Consider the following 21,101-nt stretch of genomic DNA (forward strand, 5'->3'; position numbering starts at 1 on the left):
CACACACACACAGTTCTATAGATAGTTTGCATATTTGATTGACTGCAAAATATTTAAAAATGGACACGATAAAATGTTTCTTATACAACCACCTAAACATTGATTTAAAAAGCCATTAAGGGCAGCCTGCTCAGTAACATGTTACATCACTTACCACAGCCAATCACAAGGGGGGTTTGTCACCAACCACTCCGGCATTTTTCATTTTCTTAGAGTGATGAGGTCATTCTGAAAGCCCAGTACCTTTTACCTCCCTGCTTCAATTCTTTACAACACCGCAGCTATGCGGGGAAAAACAAAATCATAATTCTCTATGCAGCATCTGGCATTTCATCCTAGTATGCATCCATCTTGAAAGCAAATGTGCAGCGTCTCTCCACTAGCATTAAAAAAAAGGACCAGCAGCCTGTTACCATGCTTTTCCTCTGTCATCCTCTCACTCTCTGTCGAGCTTGGCTGCTCGCTCTCCTGCAGGTTGCTCAGCCCCTCCTCTCTGCGTGTGGTGTGCGGAGGTTTAGTCCGGCCCACTGCTGGCACTCAGACAAAGCCAGCTATGCTGCAGCAGCACGTACGCAGCTAAATTATAATGCTTCGCTCGGTCAGCGGCACCAAGAGCTCGAAAATACGTCTGTAATCCCACAGCGTGACAGTCGGCATGACAGAGATAACTCCCTTGATTCCTAAGTGAAATTAAAATAGACCTAGTTCTTGGTAAGGAATAAGGATTCAAGTGGAACGCAGTCCTGCTAGGTTCAACAGAGTTGCTGGCTCTTTACAAGCTTAACTTAAGTAACCAAACTTGGCACGTAAACTACAAATCAGTGTATGTGAAAAAATGTTTTAATATCAAAGTCTATGACCTAAATGCCCCTTTAAGAATTGTAAGGACAATCTAGAGTATTAAAATTATTGTCTGTAGGGTTTAAAAAGAGCATTGCAGAGTTTTATATGCAGTCTGTGAGAATATTTCCTAACTACACATCAAAAGTGGCAAAACCCTTTGACAGCTATGACTGGAAGCTAAAAGAAAACAAAAAACTATTATGTTCTAGTCTTTTCTTAGGCGTTGTGTCTTATTCTACCTGAATAACTGCTATAGCCATATAAGGCAGAAGCAGTAGAAACCCACTGCTCCACTTTTGTATTAACTGTTTAAAAATATGTTGCACGGGTCGACCTCTGGCTCACTCAGTAGTGTGCCCCATGTAGGCTGAGTCTTTGGCAGTGGCCCTGGTTTGAATCCGACTCGCGGCCCTTTGCTGCCTGTCGTTCCCCCTCTCTTCCTTTTCCTGTAGTCGAACTATCCTGTCAATTACAGGCCATAAAAAGCCCCAAAAAATACTCTTAAAATAAAATAAATGACGCAGAACATCAAACTTACGTTGCAAGTTGTGCATGTTTCGGTGATTCAACAACCTCTTCTTTGTAGCTTCTCTTTTATTCCCAAAAGGTAAATTAAATCCAACAGAGTTACTTTTAAGTCCTCCAGTAAAGCTCCATTTCATAGTTTAGGCCACTTTTTTATTCTTACAAGGTAACAGCTTTATGTGCCTCTTAATGAAATCCAGGTAATCCGCTCGGCATGAGGCAGGTGCAACATGCGTCTGTCTAGCTCACCGAGTTCCTGCTGTTAAGTGTGGTAAAGGGCTGAGTCTCTCTCTCCTTCTCTTTCTGAGCCTCTGCTTGCACTGAGGCTAGGTTAATGATTAGCGATAGCTGCTCTGTGCCAGTGCTGCCTGTTCTGAAAGCAGCCACTCGTACCAACGTGTGTGTGTGGGTGTGTTGTGTGTGTGTGTGTTTGTGTGTGTGGTGTGGTTGTGGTGTGTGTGTGTGTGTGTGGTGTGGTGGGTGTGTGGTGAGAAAGACAGAGCGAGAGGAGGAGAGAGAGAGAGAGAGAGAGAGAGCGTGCCTCTCTTTCCATCTCTTTGGTAACTACCTCCCTCTCTCTCTGTTTGTAAACGAGGAGGCAGGGGGAGTTCAGTCTCATGATTAACTTGCAAAGTTTCAAATATTTGCTGAGCTGGGCACTTTGAAGCAGGGAGGACATGTGGAGATCCAAGTGGAGGGAGGATTGAGGGGAGGGAGGAGAGTAGCTCTAGAAACTGGAAGCAGCCCTCAGTTAACAAGTGCTCTGTGGAGAAGGCCGACTTTCCAGCCAACCAAATCTAAGTGGGCCTTTTGTCGCTTACTTAAAATAGATACGCAGTTACTACGCGCGCGCGCGCGCGCACGCACGCACGCACGCACACACGCACGCACAGTTTTTCTTCTCTCTTCATATGACCCTGTTATCTGTATGAGACATGTGCCTGAAACCTGTTGGCCACACCTGAACTTTGTCATATGTTTGACTAGGTCTTGTGATTATATATGCGTGTGTAAAAAGAAATAAAGCGTTTCAGGGTTTGCGTTTTGCCCGCCTGCCTGGCTGCCCTTCAATCCATCCCAGTGCCAAAGTGCTCCCGCAGGTGCAAATTACTGACAGCTAAAAGTGACCAATGCACAGGAACATTATAAATAGACCTAACAGGTAATAAAATGTTTAAACAGCCACAGCCAGTACTGGGCCTCCAGGCCAGCCAACGATAGGGTTTTTAACTAGCACTGTAAAAACAGAACTGTGCCACGCCATGCCCTGCACTCACACACGCCACCGGACTAGCTTCATCTATGCAGACAACCACTGCACCAGCCATAAAAAAAACAACTTTGTGCAATTCTGTGTTTTACATATACTAACTAATAACTGATCATGTTAAACAAAATTTCACCACCTATCATCTTAATCTACTTTGTTAAATTCTAAAGCCAACTCTATCACAAACCAAGCTGTACTCTGTATCCAACACATTTCTATGAATACCTTGTACCGTTTCATGAACTGTAAAAGGTAATTTGCAATATAAAAAAAATGAAACATTCTCTGCAGGTAAACCTTTAGAAACAGTGTAGGCCTTAATCAAACAGTTCCACTGCTTTGTAACAAAGATTATCTGGAAATGTGTTTCAGCTATAATACTTGAGAATGACCAGTACATGACAAAGTAGTCTCAACTTGCCCTACAATGTCAGAATTTCACAGTAACCGTGTACCCAAAGGCCCTCTACAACTGCAGCCGCTGCAACTCTCAACACCTTTCTTCAAGCTATTAATAGTCCAGGTTTGACTGTGTTCCGTTCATGCTTTGCAATGTTTCAGTCATGCAAGACAGACAACCATGTTCTTCATCCAATAAATAACAACAAATGCTACATACCAAACAGCAGTAATGCCAAACAGTCTTGCATTTCTTTAATAAATCCACAATATTCTATCATGAGCAATAGACCAACAGCATTTAAAACCTTTTGGATGATAGAAGTAAAAAATGATTAACTACCTGGAGCTGACTGACTTTCACTGTATTCACTGGTCACCAGAACCTCGATGATCTTGATGTGAGCATCCAAGCTGGGTTCACAACTGCAGGGCATAAAAAAGAAATAGAACAAGTTAGATAAAGTTTGTGTTTTATAGTGACAGTCACTGCTGCTCTGGTTGCTCTGTGTTGGTTTTAATCTGATGGTAATTCAGGCTTAGCTACTTTAATTGCGCAGCACAGCTGGTAAGTAGAAAAGCTCCAAACCTATATCTGTGTGAAGCTAGAAACCCACGAGTGCCTAACAGACTGTGTGCTGACAGTGGGTAGATGTGTAAGCCTGAATGTAAGTGTGAGCAAGTGTACATGCTTGAGAGTCTGTGTCTCAGTGTTGCAAGACTGAGCCTGCACACTTGTCTGTCTGCTGCCTGGGTGTCTATCTTTGACATGATCCGGCTGCTCTGACACCCACCTGGTGGCCTGTTGTCTGAACAACACAGGACTGAAGATCTCACCCAGGCTTCTAGGACTGAGCAGGTTCTTGGAGCTGTTTTGGCACACTCTAGAGAAATGCCGTAGCAGACAGTGGAGGCTAAGCCAGTATTGAGGAGGCAGGCTCGGGGAGCTGGCGATGCAACGTAGCAGCTGGGCACATTCCTCAGGATTCACCACCTCTGTTGAAACAGATGAGAATGGCCGAGAGGTCAGCAAGACAAATGTGAAAAACTGATCCTGCCAGAGTCGAAGGAGTGTAAAACAAAAGATGTTTTTTAAACGACAACGAGATGGAAAGAAAGTACCATGTGCAGTTAGGTTAGGAAACCGCACAGATTGTGTGGTTGACAATGAGCGTAAGGTACACTGACAAGTGATTGGCTGCTTAAAGATGCTTGAGATAAACCTTCAGGCCTGTTTTAGTTCCTATTAACCACATACATCCTGTTTCTGGCCATGTGACGGCAAGAGAATGCAGCGCTACAGAACATTGTGTGGTGTGAGAAGTTTGTCTGTGCCTGCAACAAAGAAACTAAGAGAGACAGAAACTAAGTTAAGTGAAAGTGACAAGATACACTAATTATATACTTCATGCTTACAGCGGAAAAGGCACATCAAGTCAAATATAAAAGTCTTCTTTTAGGGACAAAGGAAATTGACAAGATCATGTGTTTATTCTGTTCAAAGTACTGAATGTTCAATAGCAGGGTACATAACGTCAACACTTCTGTTTTACTGTACAGTAAAGAAGTGCTCATTGTTTCCGTGTCAGGTAATCTGCTCTCACCTTTGGCAGTGTGGACCATCTGAGCATATATTGCAGGGGGGATGACGGGCTGGGGAAGATCCTGCAGGTACCTGCGCAGACCATCACACAGGACGGGAAGCTCCACCTGATCCAGGTCTGGTGAGGGAGGATCTGAAGTGCAACACAATACAGACATGCTTAAAAATGGAAACTTCTTTGTGCACAGTGAAATATTTAATTACATGCTTACGTTCAATCTGCAAAACTATCTGATGCATACATGTAGATGCAACCATGGCTGATACAATAAAGCCTCCAGAAACCATGGTACATCCTGTTCTTTTTACACGTACTTCATATGCAGACATGCTAATCTTTCTGGTCACCTCACACTTACATCTCTGTCTGTCTTCACCTATTGGAAATGTACTGGCCTCACATAGGTTGATAAAAAAAAAGCTACTTACCACAATCAAAATATTGTCTGACTTCAAGTCCACCACCAGCAGTAAATGTTCGATATAAAGTGGGGTTTTCCAGCCCTGCAAATAATCAGTAAATAAATTTAATGATTTATGTTTCACTGAGGAAACTAACAACTTGGTTCATGTGGTTCTGTGTAACAGGTCACATATGCACAGTCAAAAGAGTCAGCGTTAGGGCAGTTGCGTGTCAAGATGAAAGACTTGAATGTTTCCACGGTCAAGCTCACCTTTCCTCTCAATAGCTTCCAGCAATGCAGTCAACATGGGTGGACTGGTCTCTGGAAGGGAGAACTGCTCCGTCAAGTCCAGCAGACAAAAGCCTGGAGGAGATAACAAAAGATTGTCAACCAAGGGGATTTTAAAGGAGCAAAGGGTGCTTCCAACAAATTCTTCACTCTGTCAATGCTTGGTCCTGTGATTCATTTTCCTGACACAGGATGAATATTATGTTCATATGTAAATGATGCAGCCGTAACAGGTTCTCCCATCTGAAATAAATTACTTTGCAAAACAACGATTGACTTGAATAGCTGCGATTGCCTGAGGGGCCTGCGGCCTGGAACGCAACGCAGACACGCCTCATGGCAAATACTGGTAAGTGTAATCCTAGCCATGGTTTTTCCTGCATAGAGAAAGTTTTGGCGCCCCCCAAAAAGGTTAATAGCTACTGCCAAAGGAAAATCAGGAGCGCCAAAACTTGTGATTTTCCACAGCCTTCCTCTGATCCACAGCTGATATTTCACACATGCAGCTGGCACTGATAAGCCAGGTAAGCTGCATAATTGTTTGACTGGACCTGAACGATCCCTATTAGCTAGTGCTAATGGGATCTTCGTTTGCAGAGTCAGGCTGTACTGGACTCTCCCCGATGACTATGACCACAGTAAGAAGCTGCTGATGGGCGCGGAGCTCTCTATGCTGGAGCTACGACTGCTATCAGTCTGCGGTAGGCTGTACTGCCGTATGATGGCATCAGTATCAGACCTGATGCGATCTATACATGAAAACCAGAGTTTTCATTTCAAACAAAGCAACCGCGGCATTGCCCTAAACAATCAATGCCATCCCACCCTTCTTTCTGCCAGTCCCACATCACGTAGTGTCACATTTTAAACTATGAAGGTTAAACTCTGCAATTAATCTGCGGTTTAGTTATGTGCCGACCATTGTGGTCCGTTACACTACTGTACATTCAAGATCACTAATAATTGATTTATCAATATAATGTAGCCTATTTCAAAATATAAAGATCACACTTCAAATTATCTACAACAGTAGCAGTTACCTTGTGTTAGTCACTCCTACAAAAATGTGGGAAAACTTTTGGGTCCAGTGTAGTAGAATCCAGGCCCTGGGTGCAAAAGCCCCCCTAACGCATTATATTCCATTATATTTTTAATTGTTGCCTGACCCCAGAATTTTGTTTTACTTTCAACATTAAATGTTGCTAAAAATGCATCAGAATGCAGGAAATTAAGTCTTTGACAGTAAAGATTTCATGGGGTACAACCCACAGACCCCCCACTTAATTTGTGCCCCCCCAAAGGCCCATTCTGAGCCAGGAAAAACCTAGCCTAGACCAGCCTAAACCAAGTATCAGCAGATTTCATTGTAGAAAGAAGTTACAAGCATTAGGGCTGACTTTATTTATCATTTTCATACACCTTCACGTGAGTTTCACACAAAAAAACGCAGTAAATATGTTAAATACTGTGAACGTACAGAAGTGCTTTTTCTGAATGGCGAAAAGAATCTGTTGTCTCACAACAACAAGGGGATTTCACTTGACACATTTATTCTTGAGGTAAGTTTTGTAGGCCAAGTTTAACGTGCAACTTCATTTTATACAATATGTAGTAGGAAGACCCCTGATTCAGTACACAGTTTGTTATATCAGCAAATTCAGGGGACAGAAATAAAGCACAAAAATAGAAAGTAAATGTTAACAAAAATTAAATGGTCTGCTACTCCTCTCATCAGAAGTTGTGATGATGCGTATTCATATGACATTGAATGTGGCAAGGGCTGCAATGTATCTGAACAAGCAAAGGTTGATTAGGTGCATGACTCACAGACTACTCAGAACTTCAAAAAGGAAACAGGTTTGAGACCAAAGGACTGCCTTGAAAAGTAAAAGGTGAGTACTACAACAGAGCGATTCAACAACAGGAGGTGCTGAGCACTCAAGTTAGGGTTTGGTGGAACTAAGCAAATACCCTGTGATATGAGTTAAGCCAGATCTGGGTTTTTTCCTTCAGAACTTTGCACCCAGGTGTGGACATGAAAGGATGAAGGGGTTTGCAAGGATTTTATTTGGATTTGCAGAGGCATTTTGAAAGGGCACTTTTCTGAAAGACTCAACTGTTCAACACCAAGTCTGCAGTTTTGAAATGCTCAGAAACTATGAATGGAAACCTTTCTACTAGCCATATTTTGCTTTCTTTCTACCTTAAAAATTAATAATTTTTTTGAATCAGGCATCTACTGGTCCCACTTATGCATGCATGCTAAGTCATTACCACAACTACCCTCTTCCACCACAGAGTGTTCAATCAAGCAAATAAGGAACCACTTCATCCAAATCCACATCCTCTTTGGCCAGCGCAGCACACAGGCTGGCATGTTGCGTGTGAAGAAACTGGGCTACCAAAGTCCTTCTAACCACAGCACACACAAAACTCCATGTAGGATAACTGATCATCTGGAAGACATTATTGGAACTGCAAAGCGGGAAGGGATTTTCTCAGAAGCTGTGAACTCTGAGATGGAACGCCAGAGTTTCCCTAAATAGAGCTCGAGACAGGCGGTGCTGCCATTGCACACCTTGGAAGTGTAACCTTTCTCCCAGACAAGATATCTAACACAGCTGCCATTCTACAGCCAACCTTTTTCTGAGAAACTCAATACACAAACTGAGGTTACATGTAAACCCCCAACACACCCAACGTTCATATCTACAAAAATTGCCGGCAATATCTATCTATCTATCTATCAATCCATCTATCTATAATCAGCCTAGTTTTATAAAAGATAACATTTCTGTTAGTCTTTATAAAAGGATTTAAATATGGCAGTTCAGTTAACACTGCATGTCTCCAGTAGCTTAGTGATGACCCCTATACCAAGAAGACCACTAAGTGATAATATGTATTTATAGAGCACTTTCCAAAATCCACATTACAAAGTGCTTCAAAATAAAACAGACAAGTCCTTAAATCATCAGGTTTTAAAGAAAACAAACTATCTGGTGTGTAAAAACTACATACAGTGTAGGTAAGAATAGGATTTTTTTTTTAATAAAAGACAGTTCAGAAGAGCTGACCAAAGAATTCCTGACCTGATTTCCTGGGGCAGAGTGTACCAGAGCCCTGGGGCCCTTACTGCAAATATTCTTTTCCCTTTAGTTCCCAGCCGGGCCTCTGGAACGGACAAAAGACCTCTGCCAGCGGATCTTCAAGTATGTACCGGCATATGCGGCGCGACAAAGGTTTTTGTTTATTTACTCTATCTGTGGCTGGCCTCGGAGTGACACTGGCCAGCACGGAGATAGAGTTGCTTCTTGGTACTGTCAACGATGAAATAGTTTCGGCACCGATGGAATTGTATCAAGTAGCAGACAAAATATGGCAGAAATGTTTGGAGCTATCAATGATGATTTATGAGAGGTCTTGGCATGAGATCAAGCTGTCATCATGTTCCTACTGGCCAGAGCCAATAACCATGGAAGCGCATACAAATATACACATATATAATTAGAAGTGTTTGCTAAATTCATTTAAGCAATGTTAATAATGCTGGCAAAAACTAAATGGCTGATTTTGATCAAATCTTACAAAACCGTTTACAAATATTGCATTTGATAAATGTATTTTCTGCAAGTACCTGGGTGTAGCAGAAACTGAGTCACTGCATGAGTAGCAGAATTGTATAACACAAACACACTAAATGATCCTTTGTATTACTGCAGTGTTACTACAGTAATCACACAATGCATTATTGTTGTCTTGCTCTGTTTAGAACAGCTATTCTACACACATAACGAGGCTCTGTTCACATTTTCAATGTAAGTTGGTTTTTGTGGCAACTTGGGAAAGGAGAGTAAGGAGACAGGGGCCTCTTGGATGTGTCTCTACAAGCCTTGCATGTTTGGCAGACCTCATGATATCCCAAAAGGTCTCAGCCAGCCAGCAGTCAGTCAACCGCAGGTTGAGGGAGTCGATGCAGCTGCCACTGGTGCTGCTGTGGCTTGGGGGGGTACAATCTACCCGGCTGAAACGGTATGTCTGAACCGAACAAACTGCAGACTGTGGGCAGCACAGGCGTGGGGCTGCACCGGCACACTAAAGATAGCACACACGTTGGATAAATGTGTCTACTCAAGTAACCAGCATTTTCAGGTCATACCATTTCTTCTTGTCTGAAAAAGGTTGAGCTGAGGCACGGCAGTAAAAACTAATAAATGCATTATAATACAAAATATATTACATACATACATATATTACACATGTATTACAAAAGAGGATTTGACTGTACAGTAGCATTTATGCAGGGAGTAGCTGAGAAACCAAAGCAGCATTCAGACACAACAATATAGCTACAAAAAGCGGAGCTTTTTCATTAACACATTTCCAAGTGAAGCTCTGACATGCTTACTACAGTATAAGTCAATGATAGATACAGCTTTGATCTTAAGTAGGTAAAAAAAAGGGCAGGCAATGTCTCCTCCTGCAGGGTGGAAGATGCAGTGCAAAAAAGTCAGAGCCAATGAGGAGACTGTTGCTACAGCCTGACAATTAACCCTATAAAGAGTAGCTCATCAATGAATCACAACAACCACACAAATAGCCCCAGTTCCCCAGCATGCAATCAACTGTGAATCAGTATAATATCAGGCCACATTTGCATACCAGGTAATTACTACTCAAAGAGCACGCATTTAATGCCGGAAATATGACAGACAGAGACGTGTGTCACATTCAGAATTAAGACATACTGTATATCTGGGCATTTTCAAGTTGTAACATCTTGGTCGGGCAATTCTGATTATGGAACAGAAGTGAGTGATAGTTAAAAAAAAAAAAAAGTGTAACTGCAATGCGAGTTCTGCACGGAAAGGGTGTGCTATAACGGCTCTTTTCCTGGGTGTAGCAGTCTCAGCACAGTGAGGCACAAGAGGACTCTTTAGTGAACTATCTATCTTGTTCCAAGTATTATGTAACACCACATCTCCACAGCACGAGGCTCACACACAGTACCCAGCAGCACACCCTAGTTAGCCTTGTGTGTCTCTCTCTCTCTCTCTCTCTCTACCTATTCTGGGCCCCTGACTATGTGCTTCTTTCTAATGTCACCTCTTGTCTTATTGCACCATGTCTTCAAGTCCATCACTGGACTTGAAGACATGGACTGTCTGTCTCTCTGTCTCTCTGTTTCTTAATCCTGCTAGCAGACTTTCTTTGACTCTAGTAAAGAAGATTTGCCAATTAAGACTTTAGTCCCTACACAAAATCGAGTAATGAAACCATTATTCACGCCTTCATGCACACAAGTCTTGCTGGATTCATACACACAACGCAGTTTGGAGGGAAAAAAAAGAAGAACGAAAAAAAAGAGATTGCATTAGTTATCCTTTCTATGTCACATCACGGAAAATAGCATTTTGGCGTTCATGATATTCCCCTGGCGCTGGCTAAAATCTCTTTAAGGGGCGTCAAAACTTTCTCTATGCAGTATAAACCCTGAATAAATACCGGTAATAACTTCAGAATACTAACCATTAAACTCCAGATGGACTCTAGCTGTCTTCTCTATAATATAAAATTAAAAAATATATAGAGCTGTTGTGGGAGGATGTGTCACTATTTTTCAGGAAAACCTAACATAGATTCTCACTCAAACTAGCTTAGCGTAGGTCAGTTGCGCTAAGGTGAAAAGGTGGTCTAAATCGATATTTGGACATTTCAGGTAGCGCTGTAACAATTAGCTGATTAACTGGTTAGTCAATCGACAAAAAAATAAAGAGAAGGATGAACCTGTGTTAATATTAGGGCTGGAAAGTGGGCGTATCGATGAATTGCGGAGTAAAATGTTTCAATATGCATTCATTAAAGTGAATTTGACTGGCAAGAGTCAAAGGCCTTTCTACATTACACAAAAAATAGAAAGTGTTGTTTTGGATCTATCTTACAATTCTCACATAGCCCCAGACCACTGCCTTTAAATTGTACAAAAGAAATAAGTAAGTCAAATGTTTAAGTTCAGTATTGTTGCTCCCACTTTGACTCTTACTCTTCATTTAGAATAAAAATAATTAAACCTTAGGAAAAACGAAATTTGTATTTCAACATCCTAAGTGTTTCCAAAAATATATCTGATCAACTGTTATTTAATTCGACTTAAATATTAAAGTCTATTGTTTGATTTGAAATATTGGCGGTAACATAACGTTACTCGTACGACATAGAGCACGGATCAAAGCTTTGCGATCTCAGTCAGGACTCGCAAGCAAGAAAGTGCTTCCTCGAACATGCGGGGGGGTTTTACTTAAACATCCCGCTTGCAGAAGCCAACAACTTGGAAATAAAGTGCTGAAGTGCTTCCCACTCCACCCTTTTCCTCTATCCATGTTTTTTTGGCTCTTTTCTCAGCTAAAGCTGTGTCTTCGCCAGATTTGATAAACTTTGGTTCCATTTTTAGCCGCGTTGCCGGGTTACCACAGCGCACTCACTCTTGGCAAAGACCTGCCCTACTTTTCCTCTGATTGGGTAGAACTCACTGGTCGGCTTCATACCGTGTTGTTGATTGGTTAAACCAAAAACTAATCTAATGCAGACTTCTATTTATTTTATTTATTTATTTATTTTTAATACGTCCTACGCCGGAAATCCAGCACCACTCTTTTACTCGGATTACTTTAAGCCGTGCTCGCCTCACCACAACTAATGTCGGCAGCATAACAAGCTGTTAAGCAACAAAAATGTGATAAAAATTGTTCACCGCAGTATCTAAACCTGGTAATTATAATAAACTAATTCAAAAAGTCAAATTAACCTAAGTTAGTCAATAAGCCTCACGCCACAACTTGTACACTGTTAACACAGTAAAACAGCAATCGCGGGGGTCCTATTCAGTGTGCAAACCATTTATTGTCCACTTGCATTGTGAACCAAGTTACTGCAATCAGCACTTAGCACAATACTGATTCATCACAAAGCTACAAATAGTCTACCGTGCAGTCTGTGCGCCAACACATTCCTGGCCCCAGCTGCCATTAACCCCAAAGAGGAACATCAGAGCAATCAAAAGCAATTAAAAAAATACTTCTGCGGTGCGGTGCTCATTCTTTCACTGCTTTGGATGAATTTAGAGATATGTGACTGCCCTTTCTGGGGAAAAAAGCAAAATGTATACCAATCTGAAACTTAAGCCCACCTCAAGAGAGAAGTGGTTTCTTAGTTGAGAAAGATCAACAGTACTGACAGCAAGTGGTCATTACAGCACATGTCAGCATGAGTACAAGAGAGGCCCAGAGAAGAACTACATTATTTCAATCTCCAGCTATGCAGAGTACTCTACCTGCAACTTTCTCCTTTTGTTCTCTTCCATCCAGTATCCCTTTATAAAACGTCCAACCCATACACCATCCCAAATGTTCCATATAGTAAGTCTATTGCACAAATATATGATCATAAAATTCCCATTTTGTTTTGTATTTTGTCAAAGATAAGCTTGTTCACACAAAGGAATCTGCTTTTGAAATGTTCTACATTTTTATTTACCAGGAAGCTTAAAAAATTTCTTTTCCCAATGATGTGATGTATTAGTTTCAGTGTTTCCCACAGAATTATATTCTATTTGTGGTGGTAGCTAACCCGTGGTGGGGGGTGCACGTGTGGAAAGCGGTGCAGACTTCTTATATTAATTGTACTTCAACTATTTGTATACAAAATTCTGCAAGTAACTATTAAAAATGTTAAGTTGAATGGTATAATGCAGTAAAGAAAGAGGGCTTTTGCAACAAAGTCCAGTTATTTTGATTAGTACGAACAGGGCACAACCGCATCTTTTTCCCAAGGAGCATATTTTGCTCCTTAGTTGAAAAATGTAGGAGTTACATAAGATGATAAGGTGTAGTGAGTTACATAAGGTAACTGCTATTACTATTGTGGCTAATGTGTACAATATGCAATAGTGTTATGAATACAAAACATTATGAAGTGTAAAGTTTGCTATTTTGAAATATTGATAAATAGTCTGTGATGTAGAGTAACAGACTGCCCCTACAGTTTGGCATGCATGAGCGAGACGTATCTGCAGCATATAATAATAATAATAATAATAATAATAATACATTTTATTTAAAGGCGCCTTTCTTGGCACTCAAGGACACCGCACAGGGAATTCATATATTAAAAACAGCAAAACAAATACTATACATAATAAAACAGCAACACAAATACTAAACAGCAAAACAAATACTATTCAACAGCAAAACAAATACTATACAGTACTATATAGTCAACGCAACGCCGCTAAAGTACTCAAAACTTTGACTTTCGTGCGTAGGCTACTCCCATATGGCTCGCACCAGGTGTTAAAATGAACTGTACCAAAACACGGGGAAAAGGATTTATCGCGACATACTAGGGATGTCACAAGAACCGATACTAACGACACCTTCCAGTTCTAAAATGATAAAACACCGACAATGCCCATTTTTTGAAGCACCAAAGGCATAGCTAGCAACGATGCCAGTGTTAGCAGCATCGGTGCTGCGCCTCTTCCAGAACTGATGGGGGCGGTATACGCTTCAGAGTGTTCCGGTCAATACATTCAGAAGTAGGAGGTCATGAACAAGTGGCCAAAGTCACACCCTTCTACTATCGGTTCACATCTTTCGGAAAAAGAGAGTCAATGGTGATAGATTCTACCATACCAAAACTTTCTCTACGAGTATAAACCCGGAATAAATACTGGTAATAACTTCATAGTACTAACCATTAAACTCCCGACTGACGCTAGCCGTCTTGTCTGCGGGGAAAAAGATCGATGCCCGCCAATGTCTTCTTCTATGGGTTAATTAGGGGATTGCAAACCAAGCTTAAGGCCCATACCACCACCTAAATTACTGTATTGGAGTGTGTAGAATAATCAATGGCATCAATTAATCTGCACAGAAAAGTAGGGTCTGTTGTATTTATGTGTGAGCGAGAGAGCAAGCAGTAAACGGCAGTATGTGGCGGTCAACATTGATTGTGTGGCGGGCCGCCACAAATATATTAATTTATGGGAAACACTGTATGTTACATGATAAAAAAAAAACAAGAGGATAAGCCTAAGACGGAGAAGAGAAGATGAAGCTTGATGGCATCAAATATTTTCTTTAACAAGACTGAGCATGTAAGGCTGAACCTTGTGGAAACATGTACAGTAACAACTAGTTATTCACATTTTTATCTCAAACATTTGGAAGAACGTTCAGTGAAGATTTAACCATTTAGAGCCATTGTCTTAGCAATCTAAATATCCCACATGGTGACTGAACTTCACTATCATTACTTCACTACATTTGAGAAATTGAAAAAGTATCACTTTTCATTTTTGTATTTCTGTCTTTGTTACTTTGATAAAACTTAGAAGATAAAACTTAGGTTAGAATCTATCGTGCATTTCTGTATGCAATCAAATAAGCAAATTTAAGCTATAAGAGGGGCTCGTTCTGTGTGTTTCAATCTCAGAGCTCCTTATTCTTGGCGAGCATTAACATGTGTATATTCTGTCAACTGAGAGGCCGAGAATAGGAGCAACACTTTAATGTTTAAAAAAAAAAATGGTTTAGAGCTGGAATGAGGCGGAACAGTTTCCCTGCACGGTCCTCTTTTCTTTCTCACCCTTTCCACATCTGCTGCACTCATGTAAACCCCTGCGGCTCAGAGAGGAGAGGCCCCTCCATTCTTCACTTCTTCTCCTCCTACCAGGGCTGACTGTAGGAACTATCAAAACATTAAAAAAAAAAAGGAGGAGGAGGAAGGGAGTGAGATCCCCTAGTGGCGGGCAATAAATCACAAACACTCTAGGAGAAAAAGAGCCCTGCCTCTATCGCAGAGCCCCTCTTCAAAGCCCCCTTGAGCATGCACAACCTGAATCCCTCCCCATGCACCACAAGCCTGCAGCCCCTATTCAGTTCTGATCCGTTTGCAAAGGATTCTTTACACAGACCCTTTAGCAAACACAGTTTGCTAAAGGGTCTCTCTCTCTCTCTCTCTCTCTCTCTCTCTCTCACTCACTCACTCACTCACTTCAGGGCCTCTTCCCTCTGTGTCTCCCACAGCCCAGGACACAGAGAGATTTCTTCTCCCGGTGCTACATTCACACTCGCTCCAGGCTCAGCACTGCCACTCGACCACAACACAGCCATTCAACACATGCCCCCATCATACAGCTCCTCGCTCACCCTGCAAACCACAGCAAAGAATTTCACAATTGTACCACAAAGGGCCGAAACTAGAAACCTGGCAGCTACAGCTGCTCTTTAAGTGAGCAGAAAGCCTTAAGCACACATTGGTGCAAGCTGCAATGTCTTAAAAAAGATGCAAGTTTTAATTGCAGCTCATAGTTGTGGTCTCAGCAGATCTCAAAAGAGTAATTTTTGTACGCAACCTTCTTGAAATTCACGGAACTTGAATGAAACATGCAAATAACATCTTACTTCATGTCACTAACTAAAAGTAATAAACTACAAACGTACAGTACAGTAAGCCCATAATGTTACTGCTTCTAGATGCCACGTAAATTAAAGCACTTAAAATAAAAGCTTGATTTCATCTCTTTGTGTCTGCTTAATTGTGAACAAAAATGGGGTTACACTGCTCGCCCAGATACATCAGAAAGTTGTTTTATTTACACACTGTTTATTATTTAAATCATGTAAATAGGTATGTAAAAATTTGGCACTGTGGATTTAGGAGCAGTTATCTTTTTTGAGCTGAAGTCCTGTACTCCTGAAATGTTAAACAAGTAAACAAAGACGCTGATAACCAGCCAACAAACTAAAAAGTAAATAAGATAGCTTTGAGGATGTGGGAATTTTTTTTTCCATTTTGATGGAGCTAGATTAACTGTTCCCCCCAGGCTTTCAGAGCAATTTTCCTTAATCACCAGTAAGTGATCTAATCATCTTTCTCAACAACATTGATAAGGGAATATATTCTCTTAAAATGTGTCTTTGTGGAGAAACACAGATGATATCCACTGGATATCTGGTGAACTATAGCCTGGATAAACGTCAGCATTGTCCTCTAGGACTGAGCTTGGTTCACGTCCAGTGCAGCTGTACAGCTGAGGGCAGAGCCCCTTGTTGGCAAATACTGTAACTGTTCTGCAAAATCAGCATCTTTCTCACACTTTATCGGAATCCAAATGTGTGAGTTGTTTAATTATTAATTAATGAATCAATCAATCAATCAATCAACAGGGAGTCAGTTGAAAACTGGAAGCCAGAGATGCATTCCATACTTAAGTCACGTGATAAAAACTCCATGACAACTGAGAATACTTAATTTGCTGATCAAGACCGTAATATGCGCCTGAAAGCTCTTGAAAAAACTCTAAATTATCACCAATGTCAAGAACTAAGTGTTGTTTAACTCCAAAGCGCACGCTAGCAGGTTATCTTTACTCAACCAATATATTGACACAAACTGAAAGCTGAAACGTTACAAATCCCTACGAAATCATGGTATCAGATGAAGGTTAAGGTTGTTACCATTTCTTGAGGAAGTTGTGTATGTATGAAATTGTCAGCAGTTGAGTGCACTGACAATAACACAATTAACGCTGTAGCAGCGCATTACAACACTTTTCAAAGTAGTCACAGGACTGTTTGGGTGGGGAAAAATTGTCGGGGAAAAAATTGGTTACTTATCGACTACTACATAACATAGTTGCTCCACGCCCTACAACACACTTGTCTGGTCACTGACATATCCTGGAGTGAGCGAGGGGCAAGGATTGAGGAGGAGCTATGAGCGAGCATACACGAGAGCAGCCTTCCCGGAAGCAGTTAGTAACTCCGCCTTCACAGCTGACAAATTCAGGTGACATTTCAGAGTAAAGAATGTTGCATCTCTCTAAAAGCACATTTCTTTGTATTGTTTCTCCCAAGCTTTACTAGTTATTCAGTTGTGGCTGTGGAATGGTGTTAAACTCACCTTGCTCTGAGTCTGAGTCCGCCTCCGCCATGAAGACACCTGGAGCTACAGGTAAAGGTCGGAGGGGCCTAGGCTTGGGTGTTGGGGGAGAGATCCACTTCTTTCCAATGTACTCGACATATGTCCCAGGGAAGTCCCCTTTTTCCTGAGTGGTTTCATTGAAGCCTGGCAGCCAGCCAATCTCATCTGGCCTCTGTTCCAGCCCATCAGTGTACCCAAGAGCCACCAGAGCTCCTTTGCTTACCAACAATATATCCCCCACATGCAGATTAATGTCCTCCTCCCTCTCCTTCTTGTAGTCGTAAAGAGCCCTGTACTGATATCCTTCAGCATTCATTTTGATCACTTTGTGTCAAGGTGTTCTTTTGGAGATTCAACCAGCAAAGTTTTCAGGTTTCTCTGAGTATGGGTTTAGTCCAGGTACACATTTGCTACTTCAAATACCTGTACGGGTAAACGTCTACCGTCCTTTGGAGACAACACTTTCTAGCTTGTGTTCATTCTTTCACAATCCCTCTGTCTTCCGAATAATTTACAGTTCTCCTGGTGGGTTCCCTCACATTATGTACCCATCAGTAAATGATCTGCAGCTGCGATCTTGAGAATGATATCCAGACCTGTAAAACAAGAGCAGAGGCCATTAACAACATATTGCATAAGATCTATTACGGCATAACTCACACTCAAGAAATCTCTAAAAAATTACAAATAAGATCATATATAAAATGCTGAGTGATATATCTGCAGAAAAGCCATTGTTGATGTTTTATTGTTAGGGCAGAATTTATATTTACAGTGAGAATTCTCAGCCTACTAAGTACTTGAAATAACACCAGCATACAAACATGTTCTTATAGTATTCAAGCACGTCAAAGTCTATTATAACTTCATAACTTTGCAACTATACTATTTCACATGGTAAATTGGTGGCAGATGTAGAACATTTACATCATTAATGAACTGTAACATCAAGTAATTTTATTAAATAATTAGTTTTTCATCATTTCAAAAGTACAATAAGTAATTTTCTGTCGCTAGGAATCTTCTAATCAAAACGTTCAATCATAACGTTGAGAAATTCCTTGGAATTTTGGGGTTTTTAGTTTTAATTGTTAAACACTATTGCCAATTAGAATACATCTGTTCTCGGACGAGTTGGCCCATTCAAGTTTATTCACGTTACGTTTAGTCATGTCATTTTAATAAAATAGCTGCAGTTTCCCCAACATAATTACATTTTTCTTTATTTGATTTGTATTGGTACCTGACCAGTTAGCTAGTGAGCAAGCAAGCTAACATTAGTCAGCAGCTAAAACCACAATATAACAATATATTTCACTCGTCAATGTCACCTTTTGGAGGTTTTCAACACCAGGGCAAAAGGGGGTTTGTTGTTTGTTGTTACTCAACGACGCTGGGAGACGGGTGTGGGTGGGTATACCTGGGGGAATATTTGGTCTGGTGAGGACGTCCGATGTTGTGCAGTAGCATAAGATCTCCCAGCTACCCTTTCCTTTTTTCTAATCTAAACTAGTCATTTTGATGCCAAACACCCCTTTTGTCAGGTTAATTTAGTAAACTGTGAAGACAGCTAAACGCAAAGGGAGAAGAATTTTGGTAGGGAGGAAATTTTCGGCATGAACACTGGTAACTGTAACCGAGACAAATCATTACGGATGGCCGCTGTTGTGACTCAGGTGCCTGGGTCTGATATGGTTCGTTTCTCTACGGTTCACTAAACTGCCATTAGCGTCGTTCGCATTTTTTTCTGCGTTTTAGCCAGCATCAAAGAAATATCAACAGCACCAAAACCTTGTTTTTGAATAGACCTGAATGCTCCGCTGTGATGCTAATGGGACAACCGTTTTCAGAGAGAGTCTGGCTGTTTTGGACTATCCTGATGACCCTGCTGTCCTGAGGACCGGCGGAGCAGCCAGGTGAATCTCTGCCCCTGAGCGGTAGAGGAGCCGCTGCTGTCTTGCGTAGGGGTCTCAGCCCCCCACCGTAGCTCCGACTGCGGGTTGAAGGTGATATTGAAGCCGGCTCTGGGTCTGATATAGGGATATCATTATTTAATTGAGAGTTTTATTATCAGTTAAAAACCCCTCGCAGTCACGTCAAATAGTAGTTTACTTCCGTGTTTTGGTACAGTTGGTTTTCACACCTGATGGAAACCGTCTAAACTGTACTCAAGACCATCTTTCCTGCCACGTTGGCTGGTAGCCAATGAGAATTGAGTGATTCAGACATTATTGAAGGTGCAATGAAAATTTAAAGTCCAATAAGTACTTTATCAAACTGTATGATTGTGTGTCCCAGCCCAGCCTTTAAGCTGGATGCAATGTCCACGAGTAGGCTCCAAGAGACACAGCAATTCCTGTTTTTCACCTTTATGAGGCAAAAACAATGGCTGGAAAAAGTGACAGTGGCGGGTGGTCAGAAAAGTGTTCAAACTAATGAAACAAACTAGACTTTTGGGTCAAGGGTCACTCGGAACCGGGCCCAGGTCCCTGGTGTGAAACGAGCTTTGAGGTATGTTTTCTTGTTTTGGTGGGTGTGTCAGAGGTGGCACCCAATCACCAGCAAAGGGATTGTAAACCTGTGGTAATAAAAAAGTAGTGCGCTTGCACACACAGATGGTTGTTCAAGGCACCACTGTTTTGCGCGTGTGTTGAGCTGAAACAATATTTGTCCCATATTGGGTTGGTTAATGTTGTAATTTCTATTTCCTAAAACAGGTTTTAGAAAATATGCTATTAAAAAAATGTATCGTTCAGGTTGAAGTTCAGAATCGAAGTCACGGTATCGGTACCGAAAGTATTGAACGATATACAGCCCTAACGTTACGTTATTGAAATAAAATGTTGAGGAAGCAGAAAGGTTAGTAGTTAACTTAGCTAACTACCTAAGTAGCTTGCTAGCATTATCGGCTAGTTAATTAGCGGTCTGCTATACGTTATTAATTAAGATAAAAGTTAATAAAAAGTTGCCAATGCGCTTTGCCTTTAATAAACAGAAGCAAACAACAGGTGGTAACGTTGGTTTTAGAACAAAAAACTTTTAACCTGACTAACTGTTACTGTCAGGGTAACGTTAATCTCAAGTCTCAGTCAGGGAAAAGTAGCTACCAAAAAAGTTAGCATAGCTTCTTAAATTAGCACTTTTTGACATTAAGTAACATGTGCTAGCTAAGTTAGCGAGCTTGGACTGAAGTCCATACATACCGAGTCTGCATGGATCCACAGGCGAGTCCAACGAGTCCCTCGCTTACACTTCGTTTAACTTCACAGTTGTAAAGTACTTTCAAATAAATGTAACCCTAAACAATGCCTTTACAAGTACGATTGAAAACCAAAATCGTCCACTTGCGTTTAAATCCGATTTAACAATTAGTACAAACTGTTACAAGCAACAGCTTTTCGACATAACGGCACGATTCCCCTGTCCAGAACAAAATGCTCCTCCCTGAACGTCGCCTCTGCGGCCAACAAGGGGCAAGACAAAGCACGGTCGGCCATTGGCCCGTGTCGCTGTCAATTATTGACGTCATTCAATCAAACCAATCGGCTTCTTGTAAATGGCGGACACTCCCCCGTGACTGTACTCATGCACGCAAGATGAAACACCTATGGAAATTACATGACTTTCTGCACGCAATGTTACAAAGTTCTGTTGGTTTCAGTAGGCTATCTGTCCTCATACTTGAAGGGGATTATTTGGCCAGTATTCAAAGTAATGCAATGTAAAGATATTACTTTACACTATGTGTGATGCCCTAGACAAGCACTCCAGAGGATATCTGAAG

General features: G+C 41.3%; 1 protein-coding gene across 3 annotated transcripts in view; it reads right to left on the bottom strand.

Annotated features, from left to right (window-relative positions):
* Positions 1-20,777, bottom strand: part of pik3r1 (phosphoinositide-3-kinase, regulatory subunit 1 (alpha)) — a 26,434-nt gene extending 5,657 nt beyond the window's left edge. The window contains exons 1-7 of one of the 3 annotated variants that reach the window (XM_032539294.1): positions 20,521-20,777; positions 17,297-17,913; positions 5,315-5,407; positions 5,070-5,144; positions 4,642-4,773; positions 3,832-4,033; positions 3,381-3,463 (exon numbers count right to left, since the gene is read on the bottom strand). In XM_032539294.1, the coding sequence (XP_032395185.1) occupies positions 3,381-3,463; positions 3,832-4,033; positions 4,642-4,773; positions 5,070-5,144; positions 5,315-5,407; positions 17,297-17,633 (922 nt within the window). In that variant the 5' untranslated portion in view covers positions 17,634-17,913; positions 20,521-20,777. Of the gene's footprint in view, positions 1-154; positions 528-1,381; positions 1,689-3,380; positions 3,464-3,831; positions 4,034-4,641; positions 4,774-5,069; positions 5,145-5,314; positions 5,408-17,296; positions 17,914-20,520 lie in introns of those variants that run through there. The other 2 variants (XM_032539295.1, XM_032539296.1) reach the window with 2 other exon arrangements.
* Positions 20,778-21,101: the final 324 nt, after the last annotated feature.

Source organism: Etheostoma spectabile, chromosome 16, assembly GCF_008692095.1.
Source record: "Etheostoma spectabile isolate EspeVRDwgs_2016 chromosome 16, UIUC_Espe_1.0, whole genome shotgun sequence".
NCBI classification, from domain to species: domain Eukaryota; kingdom Metazoa; phylum Chordata; class Actinopteri; order Perciformes; family Percidae; genus Etheostoma; species Etheostoma spectabile.